The sequence below is a fragment of the Amphimedon queenslandica genome, unplaced genomic scaffold (genome assembly GCF_000090795.2).
Source record: "Amphimedon queenslandica unplaced genomic scaffold, v1.1 AMPQUscaffold_13334, whole genome shotgun sequence".
Taxonomy (NCBI): Eukaryota; Metazoa; Porifera; class Demospongiae; order Haplosclerida; family Niphatidae; genus Amphimedon; species Amphimedon queenslandica.
Genome location: NW_003546430.1, coordinates 120287 through 146770, shown reverse-complemented (window position 1 = coordinate 146770; position 26484 = coordinate 120287). Strand labels below are relative to the sequence as shown.

The 26484-nt window shown below is 34.1% G+C and overlaps 2 protein-coding genes and 1 long non-coding RNA gene across 3 annotated transcripts in view; all 3 read left to right on the top strand.

Annotated features, from left to right (window-relative positions):
- The first annotated feature begins 34 nt into the window (after nucleotides 1-34).
- On the top strand, nucleotides 35-495 carry LOC109583037 (uncharacterized). The gene is made up of 2 exons (XR_002185335.1): nucleotides 35-197; nucleotides 278-495. It is a non-coding gene; the product is annotated as an uncharacterized LOC109583037 (long non-coding RNA).
- Nucleotides 496-1826: 1331 nt separating this feature from the next.
- LOC100639995 (uncharacterized) lies at nucleotides 1827-22757 on the top strand. Its single transcript, XM_019998209.1, is given in 43 exon segments — nucleotides 1827-2297; nucleotides 2405-2548; nucleotides 4510-4665; nucleotides 4711-4896; nucleotides 4945-5100; nucleotides 5145-5300; nucleotides 6440-6595; nucleotides 6641-6799; nucleotides 6851-7006; nucleotides 7054-7212; nucleotides 7257-7412; nucleotides 7457-7612; nucleotides 8509-8664; nucleotides 8715-8873; nucleotides 9241-9396; nucleotides 9444-9602; nucleotides 9650-9805; nucleotides 9848-10003; nucleotides 11695-12030; nucleotides 12081-12473; nucleotides 12530-12808; nucleotides 12994-13149; nucleotides 13195-13560; nucleotides 13606-13764; nucleotides 13962-14318; nucleotides 14675-15028; nucleotides 15347-15604; nucleotides 15853-16155; nucleotides 16216-16551; nucleotides 16613-16729; nucleotides 16865-17152; nucleotides 17263-17443; nucleotides 17497-17648; nucleotides 19196-19461; nucleotides 19700-19831; nucleotides 19883-19977; nucleotides 20027-20468; nucleotides 20518-20569; nucleotides 20624-20730; nucleotides 20782-20912; nucleotides 21001-21263; nucleotides 21315-21387; nucleotides 21457-22757. Coding segments are annotated over 43 exon segments (9708 nt in total). The 5' UTR covers nucleotides 1827-1864; the 3' UTR covers nucleotides 22454-22757.
- An 857-nt stretch (nucleotides 22758-23614) lies between these two features.
- The window catches only part of LOC109583040 (deleted in malignant brain tumors 1 protein-like), a 13730-nt gene continuing 10860 nt past the window's right edge, over nucleotides 23615-26484 (top strand). Inside the window, exons 1-3 of the mRNA XM_019998214.1 lie at nucleotides 23615-24000; nucleotides 25026-25169; nucleotides 25387-25575. Of these exons, the coding sequence (XP_019853773.1) occupies nucleotides 23868-24000; nucleotides 25026-25169; nucleotides 25387-25575 (466 nt within the window). The 5' untranslated portion in view covers nucleotides 23615-23867. The remainder of the gene's footprint in view (nucleotides 24001-25025; nucleotides 25170-25386; nucleotides 25576-26484) is intronic.

Sequence of the window (26484 nt, the reverse complement as noted above, 5' to 3'; positions counted from 1 at the left end):
GTCAGTAGCAGTTATGATCTAGATAGTTCTACAATTTACTCTTTCTTTCTATAGTGGTCTTATGGTGTATTGTGCTGGGAAGTATTCAGTCTTGGTAGGGTACCTTATCCTGGTCTAGATCCAGTAGGAGTAGTGGAGTTACTGGATGCTGGAGGAAGACTGCAGAATCCAAATAATGAAGCATGCTCACAAGAAATGTATGATAATGCACATAGTTTATCATTATTGTTATTTTTTATGCTACAAATATTTTATGCTTTCTCCTTTATGCATACAGTTACTCACTGATGATGTCATGTTGGTCTGAATCACCTGATGATAGGCCAGCGTTCAGTGATTTGGTATCATCAGTCAATGCACTCATTGGACCATTGGCTGACTATGTATCTGGACTCCACTAACTTTAATACAACATTTCTCTACATGGACCTTTTATTTTTTTTTGCAAAAAATATACCTTTTCAATCAGTTTTCTTATCAACTTCAATTTTTTAAGTTACGGCCATTTTAAGAAAATGTCAAAAATCTGAAAAGTACCCAAGACTATAGTCCATGGTTTTTTCCAAAAAAATGACCAAAAAATGACCCCCAATTTTTATTACACTTTCTGATACATATTGATGTCCTTATGCTGTGTAGAAAGTTCAAAATGATTCCGACTTCAATTTTTCAAGTTACGGCCATTTTAAAAAAACGTCAAAAATTTAAAAAATACCCAAGGCTATAGCCCATGGTTTTTCCAAAAAATGGCCAAAAAATTACCCTAAATTTTTATTACATTTTTTGATACATATTGATGTTTTTATGCTGTGTAGAAAGTTTGAGGTAATTCTGACTTCAATTTTACAAGTTACAGCCATTTTAAAAATGGCAAAATTCTAAAAAATACCCTGTACTATAGTCCATGGTTTTTCCCAAAAAATGGCGAAAAAATTACCCCAAATTTTTATTGCATTTTTTGATACATTTTGATGTCTTTATGCTGTGTAGAAAGATTGAAGTGATTCCAACTTCAATTTTTCAAGTTACGGCCATTTTAAAAATGGCAAAATTCTCTGATTTTTGTCATGTTTTTTTAGATCAAATTCCAGCATCAGAATATACATTAATTGTTAATATTCAAGCAGCAAAAAACATTTATTCACAAGGACACTATTCTACTTAAGTAACTAATGAATGTTTGTATGAGATGAGCAAGTGAGTTCCTGTGAACTGAACAGAGCTACCCAGCTACTCATTGTACATTTTACAAAAGAGAATATAAGGCCATAGAAGCATAAGAACACATACATCCACAAATCATTAATTAACACACAAAATATAGCATCAATTATGGCATGCACATGGCTAAAATAGCTTGATACAATGTATTTTAATCTTGAATTACTTTAGCTAGGTTTACAGTATTTGCAACTTCAACTGTGGCGTCAATCGCAATGAACACAGCATGAGACCAAACTGGAGTTGGTTTTAGTTGCATTAAACATAATGATGTAATGCACAGTATAATTTTAAACACAGTTTTACCAGGTGTTTAATTATCATTAAGATCAATTGAATCAAATTCACTGACTGTATCTCAAGTCAACAATTGACTTACTCAATCAGATTCTGATGAGAATTGTATAGATCTAGACTAGCTATGTACTTCAACACTAATGTTACCTTCGGTCAAATTATCATTTTTTAATTGAATGAGCAGAATCACCATAAACAGCTAAAATATTAGTAAGAGGTAAAATTATCTGGCATAAATCTAGATCTAGATCTAATACTGTATTGTAAAATTTGTAAATTAATCAGCATCAAAAATGGGTGTGGTTTTAGATTTGCAAAGCCGCTTCGGAGCAAAGCAAGTTCTATCATGACTATGTCTTTTCTATCTACTTTGTCTGCCGTTCTGCTCCTTCTCCATTTTCTCTTTTTTCCTGCTTCGTCTCAGTCTGACTGCTCTCTACCTTCCCAGTCAAATATAACTCATTTTATCACAGAATTCCTTATTCACAATAATGGAAGTGTGGAATATTCTCCTACAATCATTGGTTCTGTGCATTATGTATGCCAAGCTCAAGGCAGCAGTAGAGGTACCTACAGATCTCTCTCCATCATTGCTACCTACACTCCTAATCCTGGGCAGTCTCAGACAAGAGGCATATTCCAGTTAATGTGTAGCTCTGAATCATGGGAACCTGATCTTGATGGAGGAATTCCTGTACCAGTGTCTGGGCTCATTGATATACCCACTCGCACTGACTGTCTGCTCTGCAATCATAGCTTTGGTAGTGATAGGTGTCATGGTAAGTTTTTTAATAATAATTCTATAGTGGGCCTCATATGCTCACAGGGCCATAATTTTTCTTACTATTTTTTCTCTTTTTTCTCCCTCTCCTCTCTATCTTTATAGCCTGTGACAGTAGTTGCAATACTGGTCTCAGAAGATGTGTTGGCTCACAGACCAATTGCTGTTCTTATTTCTCTTCATCTGATCAGTGTACCACACAATGCCCCACTAACTTTAATGCATCTGCTTCTAATGGCTTCATTTGTAGTAAGTATAGACATGGTATAGATCTATAAAGCTACACGTTATATATTCAATTACCGTATTGTGTGTTATTTTCAAGGATAACAAATTTTGCGGATTTTTCAAGATTTGTGAAATTTAATTTCTTGAAAATCAATTTAATACTGCCAGATGGCAGAATAGTGGATATTCGCGAAAATTAATTCTGCAAACTTCCGGATACCAGTCATTTGTGAAATTTATTATCCTCAAAATAAACCTGCTATACAGTACGATGTAGCTTTAAAGTTTGTAGGGTTTATATTTGCAATTTTGAGCATACCGTATAGCGCTTTAATTTTGCAAAGCTAAAATTTTGTGGATTGATAAAAATCAATTTTTTGTGGAAAAAAACTTTTGCGAATTCGCAATATTAATGCCATGCCTTTAATGGCAATTGAATAATTAGCGGATCTTTAATTTCGCAGTTGCATGCTAACCCGCAAAAACAGAGAAAGTTTTGCTCCTCGAAATTAAAGCGCTATACAGCAATTTAATGCATACAGAACTTAATTTTGCTGGTGTGGTAATACAGCAATTATCTATATAATTTTTTTGTCGGGTTAAACTGTTATGATGAACAACAAATAGCAAAATTAGATTTAAGTAAAATCTAATATTTCTAGTTATACAGCATTGTCACCTTAAAGCCACTTCTAAATACAGGTACTATAAATTGTGAATTTTGTAGTTGGGTTAAAAATCGCAATTATTAATACCCACAATGCCATACTTATAACTATATATTAGTAATAATTGCTTAATCGCAATTTTTTATACTAACAAAATCTACCTCATGCTAAAATCGCAAAAAATTAGTACCCACAATTAAAAGTCACTTTAAGGTATTCTTGTTTAACTTAATGTTTTAGTTCTAGTTTTATATGATACATTATTTACTGCATTGCCTTCCATAGTAATTTTAGTACTACACCATGGGCCAATAAAAATGTTCTAGTCATAGTTCTAGTACCCAAAAATTTTATTTCTAGTTCTAGTATGATAAATGTTGTAGTTCTATGAAATATTTTTATTTCTATAGTACAATGGGCAATACTCTTCTAGTACCAAAATACTTGAACAACATTAAAAGCACATACACGTACCGCAGCCCTTTAATTAAGTTATAATTGATTGAGTTTTATTTGTGCACAAGAATCAACAAATTAAAACTGCCTATAGTGCATTTTTATAGCAGAATCACCAAATGAAAGCCTATGCAAATTTAGTAGTTTTTATACAATGGCTGTGAAGCTGGTTGTACTCTAAACACTACTATATTTTTATACCGGTACTTGTTTACTGTCAAGTGAACGGAGTCCTTGTCAGAATGGAGGTAGTTATATATACACTTGTTTCACCTTCTTCTAATTTCACCTGTGATTGTGCTATCAATGAATTATTTGCTTGACCCCTATTTGTAAGCACACTATACTAATGTTACTTAACGTTTTAATTACCTGTTTCCCTTTCATGTGCCACTCCTCTCTTCCCCACTCTTTCTAATGACGTACATATGGTGTTTATTGTTTGTGCTATTTATTACATAGCTCAAGGACATGATACATGGTCAATATATGTATGTCATTTATCAGTCTTACCTCATGCATCACTTGGACACTAATTATGTCACATTTGATCAGCTTATTTGCATGAGTATTATAGAATGTTGATGAGTTGTAATAGAGTGATTAGGGTACAGATAATTACTTTATCCCTCCCACCCTTTGTCTCTTAAATAAACTGTTTATGTAAATTTACTCCAAATCTTTTATGTCTACTCTCTTTCTCTGTTCTGAGAGAATTGTATTAGTTGTGTTATGAGTATTAATTCTTTGATTGGGGCATTATTTTGATATTGGTTTTCACTAATTGTGATATTAACAATGCATTAAATTAGTAATACATCTAATTTATTATTAATGTTTATTTCTAATTCTTCACAGCATGTATTACTGGATCAATCCGTCTTACTGGTGGTTCACATGATTGGGAAGGAAGAGTGGAAGTGTGTAATAATGGATCATGGGGCACTGTCTGTGATAATAACTGGGACTCCACTGATGCAGCAGTAGTGTGTAGACAACTAGGCTGGGGAACAAGTAAATCACTTCACTGTGATCAATAATAGTGATAGATTATCATAGGTGGAACTGCTAGAACAAATGCCTACTTTGGTCAGGGTACTGGTAGTATCCTCCTGGATAATGTTCAGTGCACAGGAACTGAACTGTTTCTAGCAAACTGTGCATTTACCTCAAATCACAACTGTAGACATTCAGAGGATGCTGGAGTGAGTTGTTCGATACCTCTACCCATCATGCACTCACCAGGTAAGTTACAGGTTGTGTATAATATGACATTGTTGATTTGTGGTATAGGTTGTATTGATAGATCCATTCGTCTTGTTGGTGGTACAAACAGCATGGAGGGACGTGTTGAGGTATGCAGTGGTGGAGTGTGGGGTACAGTCTGTGATGACTCCTGGGACAACACTGATGCTAGTGTTGTATGTAGACAGCTAGGATATGGTCCAGGTAAGGAAATGATTATAGATTACACAGTGACTATCCCAACATAGGAACTGCCTTTGGCAGTGCCTACTTTGGACAAGGAACTGGAACAATTGTGATGGATGATGTTCATTGTACTGGGACTGAGTCTTACCTTACTAATTGTATACACATCACAAATCACAACTGTGGCCATTCTGAAGATGCAGGAGTCAGATGTGGTTGTAAGTATTTCTTGCATTCCTATGTATGTAATGTACTGGTAGTAAGTTTTTTGCTTTTTCTGATATATGCACCAATCTTTTACATAGCATGAAGCAGTTTAGCAGATGCACGTATCAATGTGCTTATTATGTCCTTTGTCTTTGTAAAATACCATATAGCATGAAATTTTGGATGGAATTAAATTTGGCGGATTTGGCATTTTGATAGAAATAAAATCCGCCATTTTGAGTCATTATATGCATGCTCAGCCGCTAAACGATAATTACAGGGGATTAATGTTTTACTATATTTCATGAAATCTAGCCTAACTCTGACGCATATGAAAATAGATCTGGCTGTGATGTGAATATATCATATAGCGCTTTATTTTGGCAACTCTTTATTTTAGCAATTTTGCTGTAAATTGTAATTTGTGGTTTTTAATTTGGCAATTTTGTGTAAATGTGCATGCTTATTAATGATTGGTGGTCGTAATCCCGCTTGTAAGCCCCCAGTTATTAGAATAAAACTCTGCTAAATTAAAGCACTACAGTCCTTATGCTAAAAGAAGTTTGAGTTTATTTTACTTCAATTTTTTTGAGTTATGATCAATTTTAAAAACTCCAAATTCTGTAATGTTATGTAAAAGTGAAGTATATAATTACTTTTCCATTTCCTGGCTTACTTCATAAATGAATTATTTGCTACCAGATGTCTACATGCCTAACTAGTAACTACATGTACCCATCAATATGTATCAAAATGTAGGGGTGACTATAGAGCCAACATTAATTTTTGTTTACCCATAGCATGTACTCAATCATAATAACTGATTTGGCCTCACCCACACTTTGTGTAGGTAATTACTGTTGTCTGTTTGTCATTCATTCATTCATTCATTTATTCTGTGTGCTATCTTATTTGAGGAGCTTCAACAACAACAAATTTATTCTTATTTTCTAATGAAAGACATTTTTGCTTGTAAGCCTTCATTGCCACACAACTAGTGACATGTGTGTAATGTGTTTTTGAGTCTCTTTTTGTGTAAGCCAACTGAAGAAAGCTTACGAGCCAAAGCATCTCTTTCATTTTAGAATAAAAGCTTCTCGAATGCAGTTTTGGGTGTTTTATCTATTTATTTATTTCCAATTCTTCACAGCATGTATTACTGGATCAATTCGTCTTGTCAATGGTTTACATGATTGGGAAGGAAGAGTGGAAGTGTGTGTTCAAGGATTATGGGGCACAGTCTGTGATGATTCTTGGGGTTCCCCTGATGCAGCAGTAGTGTGTAAACAACTAGGCTGGGGAACAAGTGAGTTGATTCATTGTGATAGTTATTTACAATATATTATCAAAGGTGGAACTGCTCTATCAAATGCCTACTTTGGTCAGGGTACTGGTAGTATCCTACTGGATAATGTTGAGTGCACAGGAACAGAACAGTTCTTGACAAACTGCACACACTTGAGCACTCATAACTGTAATCACTATGAGGATGCTGGAGTAGCTTGTCATGGTTAATTTCATAATCAAACTGTATTGTTAAGTAATGGGTTTATTACTTTAGTTTGTACTCCTGGTACTGTGCGTCTTGTTAATGGAGCAAACTCCAATGAAGGGAGAGTAGAACTGTGTCAAAATGGAAAGTGGGGTACAGTCTGTGATGACTCCTGGGACAACACTGATGCTAGTGTTGTATGTAGACAGCTTGGTATAGGAACATGTGAGTTAGCTAATATCATGTATTGTGAATTCTCTTCTTTTATTTAGTTGGAATAGCTCTCAGCAATGCATACTTTGGTCAGGGAAATGTATCGATATTACTGGATGATGTTGCCTGTGATGGAACTGAACAATTTCTAGCAAACTGTACATACACTTCAAATCACAACTGTGGACATTCAGAGGATGCTGGAGTAATGTGTCTAAGTGAGTGTATGATTTGTATTTGTGATTGTTAATTTGTGGTAAAGTTTGCATTGATGGATCCATTCGCCTTGGTGGTGGTACAAACAGCAAGGAGGGACGTGTTGAGGTATGCAGTGGTGGAGTGTGGGGTACAGTCTGTGATGATCTCTGGGACAACACTGATGCTAGTGTTGTATGTAGACAGCTGGGATATCATTCTGGTAAGGAAAAGGGTTTATTTCGCATTTTTACTGTCCTAACATAGGAACTTCATTTGGCAGTGCTTACTTTGGACAAGGAACTGGATCAATTGTGATGGATGATGTCCGTTGTAATGGAACTGAATCTTACCTTACTAACTGTACACACACCAAAAGTCACAACTGTGGCCATTCTGAAGATGCAGGAGTCAGATGTACTCGTAAGTATATTGCATAAAGATCCATTATAATTTTGTTGTATTCCTATATATGTAATGTATATACTGGTAGTAATTTTTTTTGCTTTTTCTTTTAACAAATTTTAATTTAAGTTAATAATTATTTTAAGAAGTGGCTTTTGCAGATTAGTAGATCCAAGAGTTGGGCTAAGTAAGCCAGAAAAGGCTAATAAGTCAGCAATTTCATCTCACCAAAGGTTACACTTGCATAGTAGGAGGACTTTTTGGCTCATTTTATCTCTAGCGATTCTCTACTTACATGGGTCTATAGCGATATGTCAGAGGGGTTAATTTTCACTTCACAAGCTAGATTTTGTGAATATAGGTAGCTATAAGCATTGAATTGCATAAATTGGTTTTGCAAACAAAAAAGGAGTTAGAGCTACAATGATTGATAAATCTGGTGATACTGCTTTAAGGCAAGAGTTTTTTTACAGCCTAACTTTAACCAAAATAGATCAATATTTTTGCTTCCTTGTCAAATAAATGTAAGAACTAGGGCAATTGAGATTTGAGTGTTAATAAACAATTCCAAATGAAGTAATCTCACTTCCAAATAATCTTCAGTTTGTGAATAAATGACATTGTAGTTTTAAGGCTATCTTACACGGGGCAACATTGTTGCTTGAAACTTTGTGGTTACTTTGATCTTGTTTCCTCAAGTTGAAGAGTGGTCAACTTGAGGCAACAAAGATCAAAGTAACCACAAAGTTTCAAGTAACAATGTTGCCCTGTGTAGCCTTAAGTTGTACAAAGCCAATCGTATTAGAATTGGTTGTGATAATTTAGCAATTGATATCACTGCAAGGTCATATTAATTCCTTTGAAATGGTATTAAAATAAAGTTAAGTATTAATATTATTTCCAAATCTTCACAGCATGTATTACTGGATCAGTCCGTCTTGTTGGTGGTTCACATGATTGGGAAGGAAGAGTGGAAGTGTGTGTTAATGAATCATGGGGCACTGTCTGTGATGATTTGTGGGACTCCACTGATGCAGCAGTAGTGTGTAGACAACTAGGCTGGGGAACAAGTGAGTTGATTCTTTGAGATGCATGTTATTTATAATTAGTTATATCGCAGGGGGAACTGCTCTATTATTTGCCTACTTTGGTCAGGGTACTGGTAGTATTCTCCTGGATGATGTTCAGTGCACAGGAACAGAACAGTTCTTGACAAACTGCACACACTTGAGCACTCATAACTGTATTCACCATGAGGATGCTGGAGTAGCTTGTCATGGTTAGTTTGTACTTTGTAGTATATCATGTTACCAATATTAGTCTTTTTTCTGCTTTGTTGATTAATTTAGTTGGTTTATTCTTTAAAAAAATTTGGTTGCATATAATCAGTTAACTATAACTCTGAATGCTTACGTTTCAACCTTTTTAGGACTTATTTTGGTTACAGCATCAATCGACAGAGTGACCTGTTTGTTAAATATAATTTTTATAAGGTCTGCAGTGTCCAGTGTGCTATGCAATACAACATGTATTTGTTGCAATAATTTTAATTACTCAAGTTACTATGGGCCTGAAATAGTTCTAGTTATAGTTATAGATTAGTTAATTAAGATGACAGAATCAGTGATTTGTGTTTATTACTTTAGTTTGTACTCCTGGTACTGTGCGTCTTGTTAATGGAGCAAACTCAACTGAAGGAAGAGTAGAACTGTGTCATAATGGAAGGTGGGGTACAGTCTGTGATGACTCCTGGGACAACACTGATGCTAGTGTTGTATGTAGACAGCTTGGTATAGGAACATGTGAGTTAGTTAATATCATGTATTGTGAATTCTCTTCTTTTATTTAGTTGGAACAGCTCTGAGCAATGCATACTTTGGTCAGGGAATTGGATCAATATTACTGGATGATGTTGCCTGTGATGGAACTGAACAATTTCTAGCAAATTGTACATACACTTCAAATCACAACTGTGGACATTCAGAGGATGCTGGAGTGATGTGTCCAGGTGAATGCATGATATGTATATCATATGATTGTTAATTTGTGGTATAGGTTGTATTGATGGATCTATTCATCTTGTTGGTGGTACAAACAGCAAAGAGGGACGTGTTGAGGTATGCAGTGGTAGAGAATGGGGTACAGTCTGTGATGATCTCTGGGACAACACTGATGCTAGTGTTGTATGTAGACAGTTGGGGTATGACTCAGGTAAGAAAGTATTTATTTTGTATTTTTACTGTCCTAACATAGGAACTTCATTTGGCAGTGCCTACTTTGGACAAGGAACTGGATCAATTGTGATGGATGATGTCCGGTGTGTTGGAACTGAATCTTACCTTACTAACTGTACGCACACTGTGTATCACAACTGTGGCCATTCTGAAGATGCAGGAGTCAGATGTACTCGTAAGTATTGCATGTATTTATGCATCTTGCATTTGTATTGGTAGTAATATATTCAGGAATTCATTTTATATATGTAAAAATTAGATGCAGGTAAAATTTAGCAGGGACCTTATATATTTTTAATTTAGGTCTTGTTACATTCTGTGTCTGTTTAATTTGATAATCTGTGTTTTATTACCATATGCGAAGTTGCATTGTGAAGAGCACTGTAAGGTCTTACTAGGATGCAATAATGTTAATTCTGTTTCAATGTTATTTTAGCATTAAATGGAAAATTTTTATGTGATATACGGTATGCCTAAAATGTCTATAGCAGCAATATGATACATGAGCTCTGAGATATCTGCCCGAGGTGAGCAGAAGGTGGATATCGAGGGGTGAAGGTCTTATATGCTGCTATAGGCCAACTATTAAAAGTATATAATAAAATAAATTTACTTATTGTTATAGTTAACTGACATAACAATTATGGCTGCTATAGGTCAAGTAGCTGTAAAAAAATTCATTTCAGTTTAATAGAATTTTATTTATATGCATGTAGATATTTGCCACTAAACTAACACTAAGTCTTCAATGTTTCAGGTGTATAATATAAGCTGTTCATTTCTGCTATGATAACTTGTCAACAAACACTATAATTAGCTAGACAGACTTAAGCTATATTTTTTGGTTGTTGACACAACTTTTGAGCACCTTGAAGGATTCATTAAAACCTAAATTTGATTAAAATCAGCTCAAGCTTTCTACATAACATATATATGTATCAGGAAAAATTATAAAAATAGAAAATTTTCTCATAGCCATTTTGACAAAATTTACCAGAGACATAGCCTTTGGTCCTTGGCCCAATTTTTGAGAAACTTTAAAAATTCATAAAAACTAAACTTGATTGGAATCAGCTTAAAATTTTACACAACATAAGAACATGTTTATGTATCAGAAAAATTGCAATCTGACTTTTTTAATTTGTAAGTGTCATAAAAATTGCCACTTTGAGACAGTAAATCATATAACAACGATTTGTAATGAACTTATGCATTTTAAGTAACATTGATAGTCAATGATAGTACAACTAACAAAAATTCCTGAATAATATTTTACAATATACGGGATATTTTTCCCAGAGTTTAAATTTTTTCTATTTTGCAATTTAAAAATGATTTTTTAATGAAAAATTTATTTTTTATGCTAGTGAAGAAAAAGCCAAAATTTTTCTTTGCAAATAAGTTGAAAGGTAATTTTTACAAAATATTTTTGCCAGAGCAAGTTAAAAGTCATGTTTAAACAGTATAGTGACTATCCTAATGAAACGTTTGAATTACCAAAATAAAATGCATTAAGGAACGTAAAAGACCAAAAAGTGTACCAGGTCATTGCAAATAGATCTATAGTCTGGTCCCGCCTCTTTGTCACACGGGGGTGACAGGCTTTTTCATCGTGAAATGGGCAACGTTTTAGTAGTAATGTATCATAAATATTTTAATTTGTTTAAAAATGGAAGCCTTTTTTGAAGGGCATATATTGTTTGACGTGGCAGTTTAACACACTAATAATTTTAGTAATAACTCTATACAATGTTAGTTATGATTTCTTTAATTTATTAAAGCTATGCTTCATTTCTGCAATGCTGTACCACTACTAGCATTGTGCCTCATTCCTACATCACATAGACAAAATATTACATATCATAGGTATATACTTGAGGTATAGAGGAGACTACTATCCCAATGTATCATACTTTCATGATGCAACCATCAGAACACACCACCTGATGTGTGTAGCCCCTGGATCTACTTTGAATGGTGGACAGTGGGTTAGAGCTATTGATGGAGATCCTGTTACCTGTGACAGCAACAGTGACACTGATCCATTTCGCTGTAATAGCCTTTCCTCACCAAATGCTAGTCTAAGTCTGTACTTACCAAATGGGCAATCTCTTTTGTCCAACAGAGAAGGATTTTATAAGTGCTGTTTACCTAGAGGCTGTTCAGATCCCAATACTAATATCATTACAGTTAATATATTCAGTAAGCAATTATTTTAGTAAGTATGACTTGAATTAGTTTTTACATTATAGGGTGGGCTCAAATTGCTGGGATAAAATTTGAACTCCTTTCAGATATGACAATGCTACCACAGCAATATGTATTGCATGCCATCAAGATTGGTCAAATTAATCACCATTTTTTACTATCTGCTACTTGGTATTACGAGACTGGAGACACTAGCAGCAACCTTACTAGTGTATGCAATGAACAGCAATACAATTGCACTGTTGGTTCTGGAGTACTATTGCATACAATTAATGGAACATATGATTTTAACATAACTATTACATGGAATGGAGAGAATAACAATAGTGGAATATTGAATCAAGCAAACAGTAATGGTGATCACATATTTAGATTTTATTTACAGTTTGGCAATCCCCATGAGAATGTTGTTAGGAATCGTTATTATACAGTTACTGGTAAGCAATATTTTACATTATTCTATTTGACAAAATTGTTTTATACATGTATATAGTTCCAGCATCTACGCCATCTGATTTAATTGTTACTAATGAGACAATTTCAAGTTTAACACTATGTTGGAATGCACTTGGATCAATTGATGCTGATGGATATGTAGTCAATGTTACCATAGGCACAAGTATCATCCAGACAGTACAAATAGAGGGAGGAAATAGTAATAAAACAAGACTGGAGGGCCTAGCATCTGGAACCATCTACAGCATAACTATAAGAGCATATCAGCAATTACTGGGACCAGCTAGTAGTGCAATATTGGGACAAACATTACAAGGTACTGTCATATATAGCATGTACTATAGCTAATACATAAACAAGTCCTGGGATGGGCTCACAATTTTTGCATGGCCACACTGGGTTCTTTAAGCTTGCATTGCTGCATTAACTTTATGGGTGTTGAAACTGAACCTAAAACTAGGCCAACTAAATAGTTTGGTATTAATTTTCAATTTTTTACAGTATGTACTGCTGGATCAATCCGTCTTGTTGGTGGTTTACACGATTGGGAAGGAAGAGTGGAAGTGTGTGTTCAAGGATTATGGGGCACTGTCTGTGATGATTGGTGGGATTCCCCTGATGCAGCAGTAGTGTGTAAACAACTAGGCTGGGGAACAAGTGAGTTGATTCATTGTGATAGTTATTTACAATATATTATCAAAGGTGGGACTGCTCTTTCAAATGCCTACTTTGGTCAGGGTACTGGTAGTATCCTTCTGGATAATGTTGAGTGCACAGGAACAGAACAGTTTTTGACAAGCTGCACACACTTGAGCACTCATAACTGTAATCACTATGAGGATGCTGGAGTAGCTTGTCATGGTTAGTTTCATAATCAAATTGTATTGTTAAGTAATGGGTTTATTACTTTAGTTTGTACTCCTGGTACTGTGCGTCTTGTTAATGGAGCAAACTCTAATGAAGGAAGAGTAGAACTGTGTCATAATGGAAAGTGGGGTACAGTCTGTGATGACTCCTGGGACAACACTGATGCTAGTGTTGTATGTAGACAGCTTGGTCTAGGAACATGTGAGTTAGATAATATCATGTATTGTGAATACTCTTCTTTTTTAGTTGGAACAGNCCTGAGCAATGCATACTTTGGTCAGGGAAATGGATTAATATTATTAGATGATGTTGCCTGTGATGGAACTGAACAATTTCTAGCAAACTGTTCATACACCTCAAATCACAATTGTGTACATTCAGAAGATGCTGGAGTGATGTGTTTAGGTGAGTGCATTAATGTGTATATCATGCATTGATGTATAATTGTTATTATAGAGTTATTATTAGTATTCGCTAAATCATTATTTTTGCATGGTTTCTGAATTGATTCCAGAAATCTAGCATTAATTTTATTCCTATCCAATACTGTACCATAATCTTTGCTGTGTCTCTGAATTCCATTCCTCGATCCTTTTCAATAGTTCCTCCAACTGTCATTGGCACTAACATTGACGCAGTACTAAAAGGTTCTGAAGTAACAATAACATTTAACATATTACGAGCTTTTCCTCTTGTTTCTCTTGATGACATCATTTGGTCCTTCATCAGTATTAATGATGCTGAATCAAGACCCATACTTCTTAATGTTACTTGTGCTGAAATGAATGAAGCAATATGTGTTGATTCTAAGCGTTATGAGAGATATAATTTTATGTTTGATCATAATCTAACAACTTTGACTATACAAGATGTTCAAGTTGAGGATTATGGTACGTTTATACTTAGTGCATCTAATTCAGCTGGAGTTGGCAGCTATAACCATTCATTAAGTGTTATTGGTAAGTAAACATGATTATGTAATTTTTTTAGCTCAGAGTGTTTTTCAAAAATTACTAAGAGAGAATTCTCCATTGTCATTAAAATTTTACATGTACTTACAATGTATATGATGTGTAGAATAGATTTTGCCGTAGGCTAGTTTTAAATATCTTCTCAATTTTTAAATTTTCTGTTTCATATTATGCAATGTGATATTGATTTGAATTAGGTTTTAGTTAATATCATGCTTGTATTGCTGCTTTTTAATTTTCTCTAAAATATGCTCAATTTTTATCATACACATATGTACATTTCATGATAAAGTTAAATTACAAATACTTTACTTACATTTTTCAACCCATTTTACACATTTTAGTCCCAGCCCTGCTTGGCAATGTTAAAGGTGTGGTCTTTAATGAAACTAAGAACCAAAGCCAAGTCATTAACATTACAATGAACTGTACTGCTGATGGAATTCCCAAGCCGGGCATAATCTGGTTCTATAACGATGCTATTTTGAATCTTAAACCACGTGTGACAATTGTTCAACAGGATCTCGACCGCACAATAAGAGATGATGTTGTTCATCCAGATGGTACTTCTGTGATTAGTATACTCAGTATTAGCAATGCTAATCAGAGAGATGACAGTGGTAGATATGTTTGTCAAGCAGAGAATATTGGAGGACGGTCTTTACTTACTCCTCCTAATGATCTTATCATCAATGTTGGTATGTGCATGTACATGTACATAGTGACTGGCAGTATATTTATGATAGCACTAATTTTTTGTTGCAGAAAATTTTGCCAAAGTGTTTTGTTTGATGAAAATGTCTAATGCATGCTTTTATATTTTAAAGTATATGGTTCATAATGGAATCATGAAAAATTACTGACGATTATTAATGCATAAAGCACCTTATTTTGAACTTGCTTTTTTCTGACATACTTAGGTAAAAATATTGTTGAGCTGATGCATGCATTAATTCAGTAGCTATAAGAAGTTGAATACTCTCCTTTTTATGTATTATTTAATTTTCTCCTTTTAGTCCTTTCTGTAACAAACTACAAAGTATCAAATGGCTCCAGTCCTACATTATTATGTATGCATGTAGACTCACCAATAACTACAGCAATGTGGAGTTTTAATGGAAATGTACTAAGTAATAGCTCCAAGTATACCCTCACTGCTAACTCAACACAGCTTGTTATAAATAATGTGATCTTATCAGATGCTGGTGTATATTACTGTCAAGCTAGTAATAGAGGTGGATCATCTACTGCAGGAATTAATCTTGATGTACAAGGTATCAATTTTTAATTTATAATAATCAGGCCTATGGTAATAGTAATAAGTAACAGTAACAACTACAGGGTATAATGAATAATAATTGAGTCTCTGTAAACTGTAATAATGGTCAAGTTAAATCCTTTATAACTTATGATGTATTGTAATAGTAATATTTATTGTAATAGTAATAAGGAGAGAAGTCTGAGAAAAAATCATGTTATTACAATCATTACTTTTATGTTTGTAATTTTTACACTTTTATAGTTCCAGCTGTAGTGAGGGCTGATTTTAAAACTGTAAATACTGTCATTAATGCTACTTCAACTATTTCATTTACTATCATTAATGGGAACGAATTAAGTTATACCACTCAATGGCATTTTATGCAACTTGGCACTAATTCATACATTTCTCTTAGCTCAAAGATTTTTGATTCCACTCATTTGTCAGATGATGGTCTCACATTAATGTTACCATCTTCTCAGTTACATCATAGAGGAACATACAGGATTACTGTGAGCAATCTTGCTGCTAATGTCACTGCAACTGCTAATTTTGATGTGTTTGGTAAGTTGCATGAAATCAATGACAGTTATATACTTTTTTTTCTTTCTTTGTGTATAATAGTCCCTGCTAAATTGCTATACACAGCTGGTGTGAGTTTAGAGAAGGAGAGAAGACAGAATGTATCATTCAACTGTACTGCTGATGGAATACCAATGCCTACCATTGTGTGGAGGAAAGATGGTCATTTAATTATTCCATTTCATAAAAGGAGTATAACAGTACGAAGCTCAACTGGTTTTCGCTCAAGCATAATACCAGGAGTATTACAGACTACTAGCATCTTGACTATTAGTGATCTTACTGGATCTGATGATGGCAGATATTCTTGCAGAGCTGATAATAAAGCAAATATTGGAACTGTTTTGATAAAGCCTTTTATTCTCACTATTGTGGAACGTAAGTATTAGCATTATGTATTGAATATCAATAAACTTTAATTTTATTTTTTTATTTTTAGCTCCTCCACCTAATTTCTGCCTTGGTTCCCCATGTGTAAATGGGGATTGTCACAGTTTGTTTGATGGCTATTACTGTGTATGTCCTGAGACACATACTGGGATAAACTGTGATGAAGGTAACTGAATAGATTTAGTAATTTTTGATGTAATGAGAACTGACTGAAGTGAGAGAGATGAGTATATAAGGAAGGAAAAAGAGAAGCAAAATGCATGTCAGATATTTTTGACTCATTGTTTTGTTATCATTGCAGAAGTGATAGTTACGATCCCACCAGTTATCATTGAACCACCTCAAACAACAACTTCACGATTATATTCCTCAGCCAGTCTCACTTGTAGAGCTACTGGCTCTCCTACTCCATTGATTTTTTGGTACAAAGACAATAGGTTAATTACTAATACAAATCCTGATTCTTCTGTTCTGTTGTTTAATGAAATGTCATTGAGTGACAGAGGGTTTTATCACTGTGTAGCTGTAAATGTCATTGATGGAAAGAATGTATCAGTTGTTTCATCTACAGTATTACTTAATATAACAAGTAAGAATAATTGTGAACAATGTATTTTTTGTTGATGGAGGAATTAAGTGATTTGCCATGTTTTAGGGCACATGTGACAAATTTTGATGTACATACCATATTTTTAATAGATGTGGTCCAATATGAAGCTGTGATGACCTTACCAGTTGATTTTTATGACAAACTAAATGACACAGAGTCAGAGGATGCCATTAGACTGTTGATCATGCTCAGCAATGATTATCTGTCAGGGAGCAATGTCAGTGATACTTCATTCTTTTTTATTGAGATACTTGGCATTGATGAAGAAGAGTAAGTGTAGCTGTAGTCATTTTATTATTACTGCATCTTCTTCTCTATTTTAGCCCTGAGCCTCATAGTATACCAGTAGTAGTGACTTTAGTAACTGAGAGAGGTCAAGGTGATCAAATGCTTTTAACTGGCGTCAGAAATCAACTGGATTCACTAAGGGAGCAATTAAGAGTTGAAATATTTATAGCTGCTGTCAGTAGATTTGGTAAATTGTAGTTATGTAATCAGGTTCTTTTTGAGTAATGGTACTGTTAGCAAAAAAACATGGACTATAGCTCAATCATCAATTTTAATAAATTGTTTAAAAATTTTTTTATAGATTTTATACATAATTGTTGTGCATATGCTTTGCAGGGTTTTCACAAAGCATGCTAAGTGAGCTAAACAGTATGTGCTGACAAGCACTTACATGGCATTTAAAGCAACTTCAAAAATTTTATAAAAAATTTAAAATTAATCAGAATCAGCTCAAATTTTCTACACAACATGAAAACATGTATAAGTATCAGAAAAACTTATAAAAATGCAAAATTTTTTTCTAGCCATTTTTGATGAAAATTGGCCAAAGTCACTGTGCTATAGTACAGGGTTTGTGGCCCAATTTTTGAGAAACTTTAAAAATTCATAAAAAATTTGAATTTGATCAGAATTAGTTCAAAGTTGATACACAACACAAGGACATGCATATGCATTAGAAAAAATTATAAAAATGGAGAGTTCTTCCCTAACCATTTTTGGCGAAAATTGGCCCAAGTCACTGTACTATAGTACAGGATGTTTTGTCCAATTCTTGAGAAATTTAAAAATCTTTAAAATTCAAATTTGATCAAAATTAGTTCAAAAACACAAAGACATGGATACAAATAAAAAATTATTAAAATGGTGAATTCTTTTCCAGCCATTTTTGACAAAAATTGGCTGAAGTCACTGTACCATTCCCAGTATAGCACGGGTGCAAAAGTTGTGGCAGCCATTTTGAAGTGGGGTGAATTTTACTTAGTAACGCTACCGCATTACTAATAGTATAGGGTGTTTGGCCCAATTTTGAGAAAATTAAAAATTTATTAAAAATTCAAATTTGATCAGAATCAGTTCAAAATTAATACACAACACTAGGACATGCATATGCATCAGAAAAATTATAAAAATAGAGAATTCTTCCCTAAACATTTTTGGCATAAATTGGCCAAAGTCACTGTACTATAGTACAGGGTGTTTGGTCCAATTTTTGAGAAACTTAAAAAACTTTTAAAAATTTAAATTTGATCAGAATTAGTTCAAAAACACAAGAAAATGTGTACAAATAAAAAAAATTATAAAATTGGAAAATTCTTTTCCAGCCATTTTTAACAAAAATTGGCCAAAGTCACTGTACTATAGTACAGGGTGTTTGGCCCAATTTTTGAGAAATTGTAAAACTCATTAAAAATTTAAATTTGATCAGAATCAGCAAATGTTGTGTATAAAGACATAAATTGTGTATGAGAAAAATTATAAAAATAAAGAATTCTCTTCTTGTAATTTTGGTCAAAATTTCTTATAGTACTAGGTTTTTTGGCCCTAATTTTGAGCACACTTGGCAACCCACTGGCAAGGTTAAGAAGTTGCATGAGTACTGTGCCAGAATCCTGTGGAAAACCCTTGTGCTCTAGCTGAGATTTTGTGCCAGCTTTCCAATTTCTGTGAAGCAAATAATTCTCATCTTAATTTTACTCCAACCAAAATTTACTTATTTTATCCATGTACATGTAGATGGTTGTCTATCAAGCTCCACTGTAATCCCTTCTCCATCTGGTGATCCTGATCTTAGCTTGACAGTTACATGGCCTGAGACTAACATTGGTGTATTAGCAATTGTTGATTGTCCATGTGGTACTAATGGCACATCAGGTGGTGGTAAGCTACAAGCTACACGTTATTGTGGAGGTGATTTTACTAATGGAGCAGCATGGCTCACACCTAATGTGATGAGATGTAACTTCAGTGACTTAGCTAGAAGAATATGCCATCTCTCAGACGTAAGTAATACACAGACTGTAGTTGGGGAAGTTTATGGGCTTACTTGAACCCCTTCAAATTTAAACAAAGTAGCTTAAAAGGCTGTATTTCAATAGAAGTTACTGCATACTTGTTAGCCCCACCTAAATCTAGTTAGACTACATATGCATGACATATTCTTTTCTCATCATAGGCTCACTTAAAATGTTCAGTATTAAAACATAAATTAGTATTTTCTGTAATTTCATTTATTTGTAGCTGCCAGTGAGTGACAGAGTTGAAGAGCTTGAGATATTAACTAGTAACAGTACTGTGCTGGGGGCCACTGAAGTGGCGGCAAGTGTTAGTGTATTACTAACTGCCACGGATGATCTGGCTGGAAATTTAACAGTAAATGCATAATAATGATAATGGTAATTAATATTATATTGGCTATTATAGTTGACAACAACATTTTTTGAAGTGGTTGACAACATTTTAGTTGTAAGTCAAGATGTCTTACAGGAAAGTCAAGAGTCATCCAATACCTCTTCAAGGTCAATAATAATATTTATAGTCATTTTTATACAGTTTTTTCTAATACAGGATACTTGAAGCCATGAACAATGTAGTTGATAATATTCCAATTGCAAATACTTCAGAACCTATCATCGTGGCACAAAAATCATTTGCTGTTTCAGTCCAGGAAGTTGACCTTGAAACATTTAGCAGATTGGGTCAAACTTTTAGTGTCGATATTGCTGATTTTACTCAACAAAATATCAACTCTGAGGATCTCTCATTTGAAAACAATGCAGTCTCTCCACCAACTAGCACCATTCAACTGCCTAGCAATCTCTTCTCTTCACTGCCTGAGAATAGTAGTAGAATATCTCATGCTGTTTTTGTGACAGATTCACTCTTTCTGAGGCGTAGTAATCTCAGCTATCAAAGGGTCAGTAGTGTAATTATATCAGCAAGTGTTGTTGGAGCAGGAACTATTAGGAATTTGAAACCTCCAGTTAATCTTGGATTTCAACTTAATCCAGTAAGAGTTGTACTTTTTATTTTATTAAATTTATTTTTTATTAATTTAGAATGTCATTGGGTCATACCCACAGTGTACATTTTGGAATCAGTCCTTAGACGGTATGAGCTGATGTGTGAGTGTAGTTATGAGTCTTTTTTTGTACCCTCTTTTAGGTGGTTATGGTGACTGGTCCAGTGATGGTTGTACTACTTTATCAGGTTCTGCTGGTTCACAAGTTACTTGTAACTGCAACCATTTAACAAATTTTGCTATATTACTGGTAAATATATCATGCACACCATTAATTGACATATCAAATATGTATGTATAGGATGTGTCTCCTCTTGATCAACCTACTGAGAGGACAGCGATAACATTATTTCTTGACTCAGCATCTTACATTGGCATTATAGTGTCCATCATTTGTCTTATTATTACTATAATCTCTTACTTATTGAGCAAGTAAGGAAATTCAATACATGCATAGCAAATTTTGTGATCAGGCGGCATTGTAAAAGTTGATTTATTGTGTTGCTCATTTTTTTATTAGGAAATTAAGGTCATCTGATCATGGCCAGCTACTCCTCAATCTTTGTTTTGCTTTATTGGGTCTCTATCTCTCATTCATTGTTGCCCTACATAGTAAGAACACAAATGGCTTCTGTGCATTTGCTGGTGCTGTCCTCCAATATTTCTTTCTTGTCACTTTTGCTATAATGGCTGCCGAAGCCATCAACCTGTATATTAATCTTGTGATAGTTTTAGGACGTAAAATACAGTCTTTTACTCTTAAAGTGACAATAGTCTCATGGAGTAAGTAATTCATTTTAATGAAAATTATGACTATGTTCTTTTTATAAATAGTTGCCCCAGTTTTTGTTGTCCTTTTGTGTTTTTCTCCAGACTACAGAAATTACATCAGCAACCCCCCAAATTTGTAAGTGTTTATAAAAAAGATGAATGAAAAATTTAACTTAATAAATTCAAAATTAATTTTTATTTTCAGTTGTCGTGCTTTCAAGGCTCCTTTTTATATCGGTGTGGTCCTGCCCTTCACCATCATATATATATTTAATTGGATTGTATTTGCCATCATTATAGTATCTCTGTTACGTAAGAACTTTTCATCAAAACTGAAGGAACTCAAGAAAGACAACTCAAAGTTTTTCTTCAGACAGCAACTGATCATAGCAATTACACTGTCCATCCTCTTTGGGTTAGGCTGGGGACTGGGTCTATTAGTCACTCAAGAGATTTATACTAATAAGACTGTTCGTGATCTTTTTGCTGCTCTCTTTGTCTTATTGACTGCATTCCACGGTTTCTTTATCTTCATTATGCATTGTGTACGTTCTAAAGATGCTCGAAGCGTATGGAAGAGAGCTTTCTTTGGTGTCACTGGAAGAGATTTTACTGAATTATCTTTGTCAACATTTAACTATGTGCGTGGTAAGTCTAATGGAAGTACAAACACTCCTATGAGGTCTCCTCATCGTAAGGTTTCGTCTGAGAAGAGCTTGTCTACGAGGGATTCATTTTCTGAGGGAAAAACTTTTTATAAGAAAGGAGGAAGTGGCCAGTCAACACAACATGAATGTACTAAGAAGAAAGAAGAAGAAGTGGAAGGAGAGATAAAAGAATTAGAAGTAAGAGCAGTAGATAATGACTATGCTGCAATTGAGGACACTGGTTTTGACTTTGAGACAGATGGTCAAGGCACTTTGAGGTTTTACACAAAAAAATATCAAGACCATGTCGAAACTCAGTTTGACTCTCTCAATGAGGGAAAGAGTACTGATGAGGCTAAAAAGGAAGAGGTGCCATTATCAAAAGAAGGAAATGGACATAAACTTCATGTTAATGTCCCCAGTTTGCTCCAGGAAGAAGAACCTGTGAAAAAGAAGGAAGCCATTTCTGTTAAATCTTTCCCAGATGACGATGAAGATGAGAAGAGAAGGTTAAGAGAGGAAGAAGACAAAGCATATGATGCCTATCATAAATAAGCATGAGAACATTACTTTTAAAATGATGAAAGTTGTTTTATTTTTGTGTGAGTTTATATACATACATCAAACTTTTAAAAAGTGAAAAATAAGTACCTTTAATAGCTCTCTCACTTTGCAAAACTGTGACAACTCGAAATATTAATATTGTTGTGTTAACTAATCATAATTTCTGTCAGTCTGTATGCATGTATTTATTGCAAAGTTTTGTCTTTATTACTGATGGAGATATAATGCTCATTCCTTTCTATTGTTTTGTTTTATATTACAGTGTGAATTTGGAAGCAACATTTAACTGACCCTGCTTACTGATTTAATTATTATGGGTGATTCAATGCATCAACATTTCAATATTTTTAGTAATAATCATAGTGTTGCTGTGCTTGCTCAAGCAAATGATTGGGCCATATATATACTAATAGCATTATTTAATTATGTACAATGTATACTATAAATAGTGTGCGTTAGTGTTGTGCTTTATGTTTTGTTAGTCAGCTGTCTATGCATGACTCATGCAGTGGAACTGACAAAAGGTACCATTGGGCGGTTAGTTAAATTCATTTTTAAAGTGAAAAGTTTCAACTTGCAAGTGTTTGTTGACAAAGCACTGTTTGCAAAAATTGACAAAAAACTTTTTGCACTCATTCCTAAAAGATTAGTTCACTGAACTGAACATGTGCAAGTTGACCATTTTTACTGTAAAAATACCTGCGAAAATAATGGTACCATTTGTCAGTTCCAGTTACTAATAATAATAATAATTGATTCAGTTCTTTTGTGGTTCTTTCTCTATGTCTTACTCTTTAAAATGATCAGTTCAGCTATAGCCTAGCAGCTATTTGCCTACTCTCTGCTTTAAACTCTCACATTACACACATTCCATTCTTATTTAATTATAATAATCAAAACAGTAAATTAATAACATTTATGACATCATGTCATAATATTAGATCATAACCCTACTGCTACAATTATTTACTATAGCTAGTTATACTAATTAAAGTAGTAGTGACTGTTTAGATTCATGAATAATAGGAATCAGACCACCCATGTGTTTAAAGCATAGTATATATAGAATTCTAGCAGCCAAGAAGCCAATCATAGCTACTACAACATAGTCTAATAAGCAATGTCCTTTTCTGTTTTTTCTGTTGTTTTGCTCTTCTATTTTCTATCTCCTGTTTCAGCTCAGTCTGACTGCTCTCTACCTTCCCAGTCAAATATAACTCATTTCATCACAGGATTTCTTATTCACAATGATGGAAGTGTGGAATATTCTCCTACAATCATTGGTTCTGTGCATTATGTATGTCAAGCTCAAGGCAGCAGTAGAGGTACTTACAGATCTCTCTCTATCATTGCTACCTACACTCCTAATCCTGGACAGTCTCAGACAAGAGGTATATTCCAGTTAATGTGTAGCTCTGGATCATGGGAACCTGATCTTGATGGAGGAATTCCTGTACCAGTGTCTGGGCTCATTGATATACCCACTCGCACTGACTGTCTGCTCTGCAATCATACCTTTGGCAATGATAGGTGTCAAGGTAAAATTTCTGAATTTTTTGTGTGTGGGATGTACCTTAATGCATTTGACCAGGGAGAACATTTTAAATCAAATATTTTGTTTCACGAGTGTTGTTTAAAGCCTAAGTTAGTCAAAGCCTATAATCCTTAGTTCAAAACTTAGAGATAAAAACAGATTTCTAAACCAATTAATTAACTAGGGAGAACTATAGTGTGTTCATACTACCTCCCCAGCTGTACAGAACTGTACCTAATTAGATTAGTTTGGTTATAAAAGAACCATGTTGGTAGCAGTTCACACTGCACAACTTAATTATACCAACTTAAATTCATGACTTAACTACACCATTTCAGAGCACCTATTCTGTTGCACCACTTTAGCCTAGTTTGGTTTGGTTACAGTGCAGTTCAGTTATGTTCACACTTTTTATAAAACTACACTATACTTCCCCAAAACCCAGTTCCAGTGCAGTTCTGAAGGGTAGTGTAAACACAGCATTAGTCTTGCGTAGCCAGACTGGAGAGTCTGGCTGTGTGAGACCAGGAGGGACTATCTGAGAGTATGCAAAATGAGGATTATTGACTAAAAGAAATCTGAAAATTCTTGGTACTCCATTTGAACAGTATTTTGATTCTGTGTAACCATCACATAGTATCTTGTTCTATATGTCAAACCTTCTTCCCCCCCTATCTCTCTCTCACTATTTTTTATTTCATTTTGTTTACATTTGGGAAGCCAAACTATTTCTTGGCTCACAGTCTTTTTGTTTATGTGTTTGTGCTTTTGTATATTTCCTTTTCATTTCTTTTATCTTATACCGTATAGCGCAAAATTTTCAAGGGCTATAAATTTTGTGGATTTCGCATTTTTTAAAAGATTTGCAACAATCTACTTCTGCAAAAATAAAATTATTATGGCACAAAATGGCAGATGGCATAAATTAGCAAAAATTAAATCCGCAAAATACATTTTTGGGGCAAATTTGTGAAATTTACAGCCCTTAAAAATTTTGCAGTATAACTGGATTCTTTTCCTTCTCTATAGCCTGTGACAGTAGTTGCAATACTGGTCTCAGAAGATGTGTTGGATTACAAACCAATTGCTGTTCTTATTTCTCTCCAACTGATCAGTGTACCACACAATGCCCCACTAACTTTAATGCATCTGCTTCTGATGGCTTCATTTGCAGTAAGTGCAAGCCACACATTATATAGTGACTGAACTATTTGAATTAGTAAATTTATTGAAAGTACTTTAAGTTTGGTGATTTTTTATTGTGCTAGCCCAGGTATAATACACATGTGCACAAAATTTCAAACTAAAAACTAACAAGATTTTTTGTAGCAAAATTGCCAAATCAAGTGCCAACAAATTATAGTGGTATTACTTTGTTCCCCCACTATAGTTTGTAACAATAGCTGTGAAGCTGGTTATACTCTAAACACTACTACCTGTACTTGTTCACTATCAAATATATGTGAACTGAGTCCTTGTCAGAATGGAGGTAATTGTACACTTGTTTCAGCTCCTTCTAATTACACATGTGATTGTACTGGCACTAGCTATCAAGGAATTAACTGCTCAATCCTTATTCGTAAGTACAATTGTATTAAGAATCCATCTATTATCACATTCAACAGGAGATTGCACCATGGAGTTATCCATGATTGCAATATCTCTACAACAAGAGTAAAATTACTTAGTTGTATCCTTAATAATATATAATCACCCACTTAACAAAATAAATCAACTAAAAAACTCTTGTTGCAAGGATTATACAATCTCCAGTACCAACCCTCTTTAATGAGATTTACTGGCTTTATATACTTTCACTCATAGATCAAGATACATTTGCTGATATTTTATGTACACATACAACTTACAATGTACTTCACAGGTCCTTTACCTCATATTTCATGCATAAGTAGTGTTCAGTGACTTTTGTATAAGTTTAGAGAAAAATAATGTTAGAGAAATTAGGGTAATGATATAGTTACTGTATTCCTCTACCTCTTTAGTGAGCTTTTTATGTAATTAACACTATCATATTTTATCTTTTTATTCACTCTTTTTTCCTTTTCTTTCTATCCTTTTCTCCTGCTGCTTTCCTTTCTTTTCAGAGAAAATTGTATCATTTGTAATATATTCAATTTTTGATTTCTGTTTGATGTAAATTGGAATTTGTCACTGTGGCAAACCCATGCACAATACTACTTTTTATTTTGATGATAAATTTACTCTGATTTTTACATCATTAATGCTTGAATGCATAATGTGTATATTATGAGATAATTAATTTTTATATAGGTTGCATTGATGGATCAATTCGTCTTGTTGATGGTACTAACAGCTCAGAGGGACGTGTTGAAGTATGCAGTGGTGGAGTGTGGGGTACAGTCTGTGATGACCACTGGGACAACACTGATGCTAGGGTTGTATGTAGACAACTGGAATATGACTCAGGTAAGGAAAGGTTTATACTTTATAGGCTGCACTGTGACTA